The 11,619-nt window shown below is 33.5% G+C and overlaps 1 protein-coding gene across 2 annotated transcripts; it reads right to left on the bottom strand.

Moving 5' to 3' along the window:
- Positions 1–78: 78 nt before the first annotated feature.
- Positions 79–11,614, bottom strand: LOC117343929 (acidic mammalian chitinase-like). Of its 2 annotated transcripts, XM_033906493.1 has the most exons (7): positions 11,526–11,614; positions 8,099–8,231; positions 6,948–7,408; positions 6,154–6,275; positions 5,845–5,974; positions 4,855–5,139; positions 79–4,063 (listed from the first exon to the last, which is right to left on the bottom strand). In XM_033906493.1, exons 2-7 carry the CDS (start codon positions 8,166–8,168, stop codon positions 3,926–3,928), a joined length of 1,206 nt encoding a protein of 401 aa, XP_033762384.1. In that variant the 5' UTR covers positions 8,169–8,231; positions 11,526–11,614; the 3' UTR covers positions 79–3,925. The 2 variants fall into 2 exon arrangements, with proteins under 2 accessions (XP_033762384.1, XP_033762385.1); XM_033906494.1 differs by lacking the exon at positions 11,526–11,614 and having other exon boundaries at positions 8,099–8,863.
- Positions 11,615–11,619: the final 5 nt, after the last annotated feature.

Genomic DNA, 11,619 nt, shown 5'->3' with positions numbered 1-11,619 from the left:
TAAATAACTGTAACCACTAAGGATATACAGCTCCTTATGGCAAGATGAAAGACACAAATCTATAAAAAACAAAAAGGATTTAAGCTTAAGATAATTTAATCCTTTGGAAAAAGAAAATTTAATCCTTAAGAAAAAACGTAAGAAATAGAACATTAGAAATATCTCAAGGATTCATTAACATTTAAAACACAAACATTAATTAAACATTGCACATACCGTAACAATACATTAATAGACATGTTTAGAACATGTACAGTATAACAAGGCTAAGAAGGCAGTGTAACTCTGTATAAATCACAGATATTTAATTGTAGCGGAACTAGACTGGGATGAATGCCGGCAACCAGACAGCTCAATATATTGGTAGTGTTTGAAGGTCTCGGGTTCGAACCCCAGTATGGACATACATTTTTCCTCTTCTATTACATATGGGGCACAAATAAATACCCACAGAGGTGGTATAGGGTCCCATGTGTGTCTTCGGGGTCAAAGACTTTGTTGAAGAAGGGAGGAATGTAGCGGAACCGGACTGGGATGAACGCTAGGGATCAAGTAGCTCAATTGGCAGAGCATCCAGCTAGTGTTCGGAGGTCCCAGGTTCGAACCCCGGTCTAGCCATGTATTTCCTCTATTAGTACATAATAGACAGGAAAAAGTGTCTTTAAATGCAACTATAACTTTATATTTATTACCCAGGAAACGGTGAATTCTTCAAATCAAGAAACAAACAAGACGGTAATATAACAATACACAAGTCTATACCATAAACTTTGTTGTACATGTATACGTATACGTTTTCAGATCTTAAATATCATTTATCTCAGTTTATATTGACACATTTACATATTACACCATACAAATCAAAGAAAGCGAATTCCAATGTCTGGTGTAGGTAGCTCTGTATGTACAGCAGTCTCCTTAGGATGGATTCCAAATACAATACCCGCGTCCGGTCCGTAAACCATTAAACCTGTTGAAGATCTCCCTACGGATGTTGTTTGTACTTACTATTGATTGATAATACACCATTATTGTTATTAAGAAAAACAAATTTATAAGCCATGCCTGAGTTTTACAAAAATAAAAAAATAGACAGTGAGGTATGTGTAAACAAAGATGCATGTATAAATGATAATTAATTGATAATATAAACATCCATATTTTTGTAGGTTTATAGGTTTTGGCTCCAATTACATGTTCTATATATATACCATTTCTATAACAAATAAGATGGGTGTGCTAATTCATTACTGTGCTAAAATGCTGAGATTTGGTAATGCTCTAAAATTTCCGTACACCAATACATATTAGTATGCTCATGGATTCTGTGTACATGTATCGATGGTAGGTAGATGTGAAGTAACGCCCCCATGCACAATGTTCCTCATTTTAGCAATTATCATTGTAAGAAAAAGTACAGAACCAACCTCATTGTTTTGTAGGATATTTTTATCAAATATATTTGCAGGCACTTTAAATTTTTGTAATTGGAAGAAAAAAATTAGTTTGATGATCTATATTTTAAGATATTTTCAAATTTTTACATTTTTAGTCACTTAAAAATGAGATTCCATAAATCCTCTGACTAGTTTAGGATAAAACAACTTTATACAAATAATAGTTTTCAAGGCTGTGGATTTGCTAAGTCCGCATTATTAGTTTTGGAAAGAGACAAAAGAGTCAATATTACTACATTGTGTTAAAACACTTTAAAAATCCTACTGTAAACAGTTATCAATGAAAATGGCACATATGTACAGAATTCTGTGAACATCATCACAACGCACTTACTTCATGTAAATCAGTGATGATTGTCACCAATATTAAAATAAAAGTAAGAGATATTTTTCAAGTGTATTAATCCAACATCAAACACAACAATCATGTAAAAGTACAACACATCATGAACCTCTATTAATGAGAATTTAAACAAGAGGCCAAATGGACCTGTATCGATGTGCACCTGTATATGGATCACTTGTTATGAAGCCCAAAAAGAAAAATCTTTGAAGATTTGATTCACATGAATTTCAAAGTTGATTTAGGTCATGGATGTGGAACCTGTATCATTTTCGTTTAGTAACTGTTACACATTGAATATATATCATAACCCTGAGATTTCGGTATACAGGAAACAATAATATGAAGGTTTTACCACAATTAACCCCATGAACAAGGTCAAGGTCATTCAATTGAACAAACTCGATACCTTTACCATAACGCTTTTGGCCAAATACCACAATCCTAGGCATTTAATATAGCGTGACAACCAGATAACTGGTGACTGGATATATTTAATATAGTAGGACAACCAGATTACTGGTGACTGGATATATTTAATATAGTGGGACAACCAGATATTACTGGTGACTGGATATATTTAATATAGCGTGACAACCAGATAACTGGTGACTGGATATATTTAATATAGTAGGACAACCAGATTACTGGTGACTGGATATATTTAATATAGTGGGACAACCAGATTACTGGTGACTGGATATATTTAATATAGTGGGACAACCAGATATTATTGATGACTGGATATATTTAATATAGTGGGACAACCAGATTACTGGTGACTGGATATATTTAATATAGTGGGACAACCAGATATTACTGGTGACTGGATATATTTAATATTTCGGGACAACCAGATATTACTGGTGACTGGATATATTTAATATTTTGGGACAACCAGATATTACTGGTGACTGGATATATTTAATATAGTGGGACAACCAGATATTACTGGTGACTGGATATATTTAATATAGTAGGACAACCAGATATTACTGGTGACTGGATATATTTAATATTTCGGGACAACCAGATTACTGGTGACTGGATATATTTAATATAGTGGGACAACCAGATTACTGGTGACTGGATATATTTAATATAGTGGGACAACCAGATATTACTGGTGACTGGATATATTTAATACAGTGAGACAACCAGATTACTGGTGACTGGATGTATTTAATATGGTGTGACAACCAGATATTATTGGTGACTGGATATATTTAATATAGTGCGACAACCAGATTACTGGTGACTGGATATATTTAATATTTTGGGACAACCAGATATTACTGGTGACTGGATATATTTAATATTTTGGGACAACCAGATATTACTGGTGACTGGATATATTTAATATTTCGGGACAACCAGATTACTGGTGACTGGATATATTTAATATTTCGGGACAACCAGATATTACTGATGACTGTCATTACTATAGGGAGATGACCAATGTTACAATACAGTGTAATTGAACAAGAAGTTAAGAATCATACAATTAACATTCGTTGTTCGATGAATATATCCAGGTATACAAATCTCATAGTGTAAAAACACAAGATATATGCGTTCAAAAATTGAATGAAAAATACAGCACTTGTATGTGTATATTATTATAAACGTTAAAATGTAAAAGATACAACTTCAAAAAATCTCATCAGGAATGTCGTAAGAGTGACATATGATACCAAACATACACACTGTACAAATATAGTTTTTGATGTCAATCACTTGTTACTGCATATTATATGTTTAGTGGATATTTTAAATTCATACATCCTTTGACCTGCTAGGCTCCAAATAAACCTATCTTGAAGCCCTAAAATCCTGCCTTGCAAGGCCAAAGACTTATTTTAAAACTTTAACTTACTGGGCCCCAACAGTTTTTTTTTTTAAAGCCCTAACACCTTTGCCTTGAGGGTTTTCCTGGTGATTTTGATGAACAGATATTCTTATGTCCTGACTGCTTTGACTTGCTTGGCTGCAAACTGAGTTTTCCTGTTGATATTGACGAGTGGATGTTTTGAAGTTCTAACTAATTTAAATTGCTAACTTCAAAGTGAGTTTTCCTTGTGATTATGATGACAGGGTTTTTTGAAGTTTTAACACCATTAAATTGCTAGACTCCAAACAGAGTTTTCCGGATGGCTTTTAGGAGTGGAAACTTGGTCTTTCCATCACAGACACCTTCTGTATCGTCATCTCTCATATCCCAAACCATAACGCCTCCAAAACCGTTGTCTTTGACCCACTGAGCCTAAAATATAATTAAAAAAAAAAAAAAAATGAAATTAGTTTTTTTAGAGCGACCAGACCCCAGAAAATGTATACAGTTTAGAATTTTAGATTTGTATAAATACTGCCCACATTTTCATTAAGAAACCAGACCCTAGTTTTATCAACATTCTTTAACTTAAGATACGGTAATATTTTTCTTAGGAAAGTATTACAGAATTGATTATAGTTCCTTAACTAGGTTTTCCTGTTTATTCAATAATGATTTCCTGTAGAAAATTTAAGCAAACTAATCGAATATGTTTTAAGTTCAGAAATGTTGATGAAACTGGAGCCAGACTTGTACATTTCTATGACGGACAGCTCATAACCTTTCAACTTGAGGGACAGCTCATAACCATTAGACATGCTAGTCTACTCATAACTCTCAACTTGCATAATTAATACACCTAACAGCATATATACTGGAGTAAATAGGCTCACCACCTCTGTAGAGATCGAAGACATATTTTGAGACTTGCTTGCAAACCAGATTTCATTTCTCATACAGGCTCATTATTTATATACAGAATGTACAAATGTAGCACAAAGACAACTCATTCTTTACACTGTGCCTCTACATTTTCCAGGACTGATCTTTATCTTACCGTTTAGAGTAGATGAATTCCTTACTTCACAGCAATGATGAGATTTCAAACTTGTTATATGATCAAAGTAGCATTACCTAGAGTGTAGATCTCACGCACAGCTCGATCTCTCCCCACAAACCCCATATATATCTTGCTTAATCCAGAGCAGACCTCACTCCTTTACCTTTTCAGCGAGACTACTTTCGTCGTCGTAGCTGACCCACTGATCACCTCGGTACATGTAGGGAACTCTGGCGCTCTCGTCAAACTTGCGCGTCCAATTCTGCTGTAACATTTTACATGCAAACTTATAGCCACAGAAGTCACACTGGCCTCTGCCCTTGGCTGGCGACCCTGGAGCGGTGAACTCTTCCAACAATAGAGTATAGGTATGGACGTAGGTGGGCATTCCGATCATCATCTTCTCTATTGGGATTCCCCTGTGGACCCACTCTTTTGATGCCCATTCCTGGAATATAAACTTCTCAGTTATCTCCCTTTTACATTGACTGATTTTACCCACTCTTTTGATGCCCATTCCTGGAATTTAAATTTCTCAGTTATCTCCCCTTTAAATTTACTGATTTTACCCACTCTGTTTGATGCCCATTTTTGGAATATAAATTTCTCAGTAATCTCCCTTTTAATTTTACTGCATTAAAGTTATTGAAGGTAATCATCACTTGTTATTTCCATTTGATTTTTTGTGTCAGTTGAAGATTTACTGAGACTGAAGTTATTTGACATCATCTTTATTACCTACAATACACCTGAAAAATTTGTTATCGACTTTTTCAGAGAAAACAGTTTACTATGGTAATGTATATGTAACAAGATTATGTAACAAGTTTGCTTACCGGGTAGGTAACTTGCTTGTTATGGTAATGACTATATATAGGTAATGAGGTTGATATGGCATTGTTTAAGCAATCAGGTTGTTGTGGGAATGTTTCCTGTAGTTTTCAAATTTCAGGTTATCTCTGAATTTTATGTTTTATTTTCACAGATGAAAAGTCAATGGAATTAGTTGAAATTAATTAGAAAATCAATAAAAATGTATTCTGTATTTTGTCTATCAATAATAGAAGAGGAAAATTAATATCTTATAAACAATAATTCTAAAATGCCTCTGTTTCAGAATTAGATGATTAGGAAGGCCCTAAAAGCCTGTTACCAGATTGTTGGTCACGAAGAACTCTGTGTCGTATCTTTCTGGTTTTAGAGGAGAGTTGAAATAAACGAATGGCCGCAAATAGCTGAAGGCGTTGAAGTCGTAGCCCATGAGGTTGACATAGTCCAAGGTCCTACAAATAAGGAATGACGAATGGTCAAAACTAGTAATTGTTAACATTTACCATCAGGTTATTACAAGCAGTGTGGAAAAAGAAAGGGAGACAATCTGCATATTGCTGATATCATGGATAAGGCATGAAGTATTTTAAAGGGTTTTACATATAGCTGTGTAAAGATATAGGCTACTCACTTAGCAAGGATGTGGAACTCATAAATAACCATCATCGAGTTAGCTGTTGACACAGCAGCAGACAACAGTAGGCGGGGCCGCGAAGTCTGTTTGGCTTCCTCCTCAAACAATTCTCGCAGACCCTAAAAAACAATTTGATGAAATGATATTTTGACCATCAGGATGGATGATTCGTTTGAAATCGTAAAAACTGTGAACCAGAGATTTAATAGATCATATATGTTTCCATAATATTGGTAACAAGCATATCCCCTACCGCCTTCCCCCCTGAAAATAGTAAGTGACCTTGACCTTGACCCAAAAACCCTGAAACTCAAACTTGATCTGTGGCTGCTCATACTGAAGTTACATATCAACTTTCACAACTTTCACAAACATACCTTGAAGCAGGGCTGATAAAAGTGCAGAAAACTGCGTGGACAGACATACAGACGGATGGAGTGACAGACAGAGGGGGAGGAAACATATATGGTCCCCCCAGTTTCACCGGTAGGGACTAATAAAGCTACAATCAACCGATTCCTATTCTTGTTACTTTCATATCAAATAAAATATTCTCTTTCAATGGTAAATGTCAAACTTTACTACAAGGGTACTTTTGGTATTATTAAAAAACTGTAAATTTGTACATATAATGTGCATTTGTGTATATTGTGCAGTTAAAACACCTGGGTGCATAGGAGATAATGAAACTTCATCGATTTATTGATAAAAAATATAAAAAACTCTTGTACTTGTATGCCTAAGGTTAAAGAACATATTTACTATTGCTATGTTCTTATCTAAACATTTACCATAGTGAGTAAGGCGAAGTTATGTCGCTGTCCAACAGGGCGACCATTCCAGCCCGGAAACTCCCAGTCAAGGTCGAACCCATCAAAGTCGTACTTCCTCAGAAATGGTACAATACTGTTAATGAACCTGGACATGTTGTACGGAGACCCCAGCACTTGATCAAACGCTCCGCCATTAGAAACCATCACTGTCAGGGCCGGATTTTGTTTCCTGATCACAGGGATGACCTTGGAGAAGAGGTCAAGGTGAAAGGGATACGCAGCAGCAACCTCACAGGCGTCATTGATATTAGTTGGGATGAAGATGATATGTGTACACAGTGTAGCGTCCAGGTTTTCGGGAATGGTAGTGTTAGGTGGAGACACAGGTAGAGGGTAGTAACATACAAACTTCATTGTCTTATTCTGTCCAGGTGTCGTCTTGTCCCATGTTCTCAGGTTAGACTCGGCTTTGGTTGTAGCTGTGGAAAGAAAAAGGGACACTTGTCAAAATCTTACCAAGTGTGACATCAAAATAAACTTTAATGTAACAGGTTTATCCTCACATCAATAGACAGGATCGATGTTATGTATCTTTCTTCATGTTGTATTTTTCACTACAATTCATACATTTGTATATCAAACTGAAACAAGAAATTTTACGGAATATCATACAAATATATCTATATTTATTGCGTTTTTGCCAGTGAAATAGAGAAATTAATCAAACTGATAAAACGTATATTTTCACCGCAGTGATGGCCAATGAAAATATAAGATTTTGCAGTGAAAATATTCATATTACTTTTTTATTGGCACTATATATAACACTTTTTTATTATCACTATATATAACACTTTTTTATTAGCACTATATATATATATAACATATTTTTTATTAGCACTATATATAACACTTTTTTATTAGCACTATATATAACACTTTTTTATTAGCACTATATATAAGACTTTTTTATTAGCACAATATATAACACTTTTTTATTATCACTATATATAACACTTTTTTATTAGCACTATATATAACATATTTTTTATTAGCACTATATATAACACTTTTTTATTAGCACTATATATAACACTTTGTTATTAGCACTATATATAACACTAATTAAGTCAGTATAGCTAATTTTTAGTGCATTTTGTATTTTTTACCTGTGAGAAATACAGCTGTAATTATTAACAACAGAACAAACAAGGGGAGATAACTAATATGTCCAGACATCCTCAAATCTTTATCCTCCTCACTGTGCCTTCAAACGTTCAACTCTTTATTGACATCCTTTCACTGAAAATATAAAGAAATTTAAAGAAAAGGGCATTGATCATGACAAAGTTAATGTTAATCTTTTTTTAACAGTTTGAGGAATACAAGAAATCAGGAATTAGTCTCCAACTCTTTAAACATAACTTGATATCATGATTATAAAGCCTTCCAAGTTTCAATGAAATCACTTAAAAACTGCAGGAGATCTCCAAACAAGATTCTAGCACTAGGAATTAACAAAGGGCAATAACTTTTGCAAAAAGAGTCAAATCAGAATGCCTTTCAAGGAAGCACAACTTATAATACAATGCATGATTATAAAGACCAAGTTTCAGAGAAATCATTCGAAAAATGTTGGGGATCTCCGGACAAAAATCATACTAAAATAAACAAAGAGCGATAACTTTTGCAAAACTAGTTGAAATCAAAATGTCAATCAGGAAAATACAACTATTATATATAATTACTATATAAATTATAATGCATACTAGGTTTAAAGAGATCAGTCGAAAAATGTAGGAGATCCTAGATCTCCAATCAAATTAAAGTTTACACAGGACGGACGGACAGACGATTTCATACCATAATTTCTATTTTGGAGAAGTAGAAAGAACAAGATTTTCAAGGTAACATTAAAGTGGCCATCTTATATGTTAAACCTTCTGAATTCCACAAATGGTCAGGCTATGTATCAAATACAATGTACATCACTTTAGAGTGATTCTGGTTTTGATGCAACCCTTTTTAACAAAAGATGCGACATCAAGGCTTTTGATGCAGAATGTGTCAAGTCCCTGTGACTATGACCCAAAACATGTCAAGCCCCTGTGACCCTGTTAGACCAATTTTAGAATATTCAGATACTGTTTGGGATAATTGTACTACTGCAGAGTCGAAATTACTTGAATCAATTCAAATTGAAGCAATGAAAATAATAACTGGGTTAAGAAGTGGAACATCTCATCATAAACTTTACAATGAAACTAATTTAGAACCACTTATTGAAAGACGTCGCAAACATAAACTTATCCTAATGTATAAAATATTGAACAAAATGACTCCTGAATATTTATTTGATATTGTTAGACCCTATATTAATAATAATGCTCCACATCATAACCTTAGAAATCATAGATTCTTTAATATTCCTCGATGCAGAACAAACTTGTATGATAACAGCTACTTCATTGATGTCATGAAAATTTGGAACTCCCTTGAAACAGACTTAACTAGTGCTCCTTCACTGAATACTTTTAAATCTAAATTGAATAGAAATAGGCCTTTAAACACTGATACTACTCACTTATTTAAACTTTGCTCACCTAGAAAATTAAATATCACTCTTTGCCAATTAAGAAACTCTGCTAGCAACTTAAATTATCACAGATTAATAGATCATCTAATTCCAAATTCAGCCTGTTCCTGTGGTTATTACTCTGAGGATCTAGACCATTACTTCTTCTATTGTCCAAATTACAACCATATAAGGCACTTTATACATGACATATTTATACAAGTTGGTTTTATAGATATTAACTTACTAACATGTGGTAACTATGAACTTTCACTTGATCTTAACAAATTTGTTTTAAATAATGTAGAAAGATTTATAACTAATTCGAGAAGGTTTTAATTCTCATTGAATCAATTAATTATATAATATTTCATTAATATGTATGTATATTATTATCCTTGTTCAATAAAATACTCATCTTTCTCAATGTCAGGTAGGTGAAGCGCTTTTGCTCTACAAAATTTTGTATAATTATCTATTTTTTATATATATATATACATGTATATATAATGTTTACGTATATAAATAAAAATATTTCCTGAACTTTTGATACTTTTCAACTAGAAATTATTCCATTAAACTATGAAAAACTACTTAAACTATTACAATGATGTGTGTATGAGTGTATGAGTGTATGTTCAAATGTTATAAATAACCCTAATTATATAGCTCTATTGTTCAAGTTGTCTAGAAAAATGCTATCAATATTATATTATCAAAATGTCATTTACATATGTATATGGGAGAAGACTGATATAGGCTAAGCCTGTTGTCAAATCCCTTTGTATTATAAGATCTTGTACAATAAAATTTGTTGAAATTGAAAAAAAGCCCCTGTGACTGATGCAGAATGTGTCAAGCCCCTGTGATTATGCCCAAGGACAGCAACAATAACAGTAGCAGATAGACCCAGGTGACATAAAATACAATGGGACAGGACAAATAAGATTGAAGGACAGAAGGATGTATGGAAAGGCAGAAGGTTGACATGATGTCAACCATGTCGCACAAAGGTAGATAACTCTTTTACTACCAAAATGTGAGAAAAATGCCATGTCATGACACAGCTATGGCTGTATTATTTGGATGGGAATGCTTGTATTTGGATGGGAATGCTTGACGAAATCCTTTTTTCATGACATTCTTTATGGTTCACACTTAATCAGATAAATTTCGACGGGTGTTTAACACCAATTAGATAAGTTACATGCAACGTCTCTTTGTGTAGGGATTACCTTCCCTGTGCTGTATAGTCATTTTCCGAAAAGTTGAGATAAGGGTTTGTATATACAGTTGTTTATTTTTGTACTTTTCTCAATCATATTCTATACATATCTATAAACATAATTATGCATAGTACATGTAGTTTCCATTTTAACATCTTGATTTTTTTATTATTGATTCATCATATAAATAATATAAAATTACTCTTTATTGTGTGTCGTCGAAGTAGTGAGAGCATTTATTCATTCTTCTGCATAACACCAATTGAAATAATTATATTCATTGAGGCTATTATTGAATTTAATATGCCTGATATTCACCGTTGCTTGTATGGTGATGTAGAGTTATCAAAAATAAACTATACTTTACCTGAGAATGATCATGATAATATTGTAAGGATTGTCTCCCTTGCTCTGATTACTTCCCTTGAGTGCGAGTTTTACAGTTGGCATCGGATAATATGAATTATTAATAGCATGGTATAGTGCAGGAGCAAACAAAAATCTGAATGACTTTTGCCTTCAGTAATCTATGTACAACTATCAAAAACCAAATTTCGTTGGTGCAATTGTCATTTTCTAATTGTAGTTGACCATGGATGCGCAAAACGCAAAACTGAAGTCCACAGGTGGATTTATAATCATATAAATAATCACCGCTGTTTTCAGGGAAAATATACAAAAATGTCAATTGTCTTAGCTGTCTGATTTCCCAAACTTTCTAAACAATGTGATATGTAGGCATCATTATTTCATAATCAGCCTAGCCTATTTCATGTTGTGTAATCTCATACTCACGTGCCTCTCCTGTTTACTTCCTGTTTACAAATAAAAAGTGGGCGCACTCGGTAGAATTCATACATGTTCTCCAATGATAAAACTATCAAAATCA

Source organism: Pecten maximus, chromosome 15 (assembly GCF_902652985.1).
Source record: "Pecten maximus chromosome 15, xPecMax1.1, whole genome shotgun sequence".
Classification (NCBI taxonomy): Eukaryota; Metazoa; Mollusca; class Bivalvia; order Pectinida; family Pectinidae; genus Pecten; species Pecten maximus.
Note: the sequence above shows the minus strand (reverse complement) of the source record. Positions and strands in the feature narration are given on the sequence as shown.

What these genes read in the sequence shown, in the direction of transcription:
- LOC117343929 (XM_033906493.1), bottom strand. Translation starts at nt 8,168, where the DNA reads ATGTCTGGACATATTAGTTATCTCCCCTTGTTTGTTCTGTTGTTAATA. An exon ending in TACAGCTGTATTTCTCACAG is followed by an intron (nt 7,409 to 8,098) that starts GTAAAAAATACA and finishes TTCTTTCCACAG; the next exon opens with CTACAACCAAAGCCGAGTCT. An exon ending in GAGTTCCACATCCTTGCTAA is followed by an intron (nt 5,975 to 6,153) that starts GTGAGTAGCCTA and finishes CCTTATTTGTAG; the next exon opens with GACCTTGGACTATGTCAACC.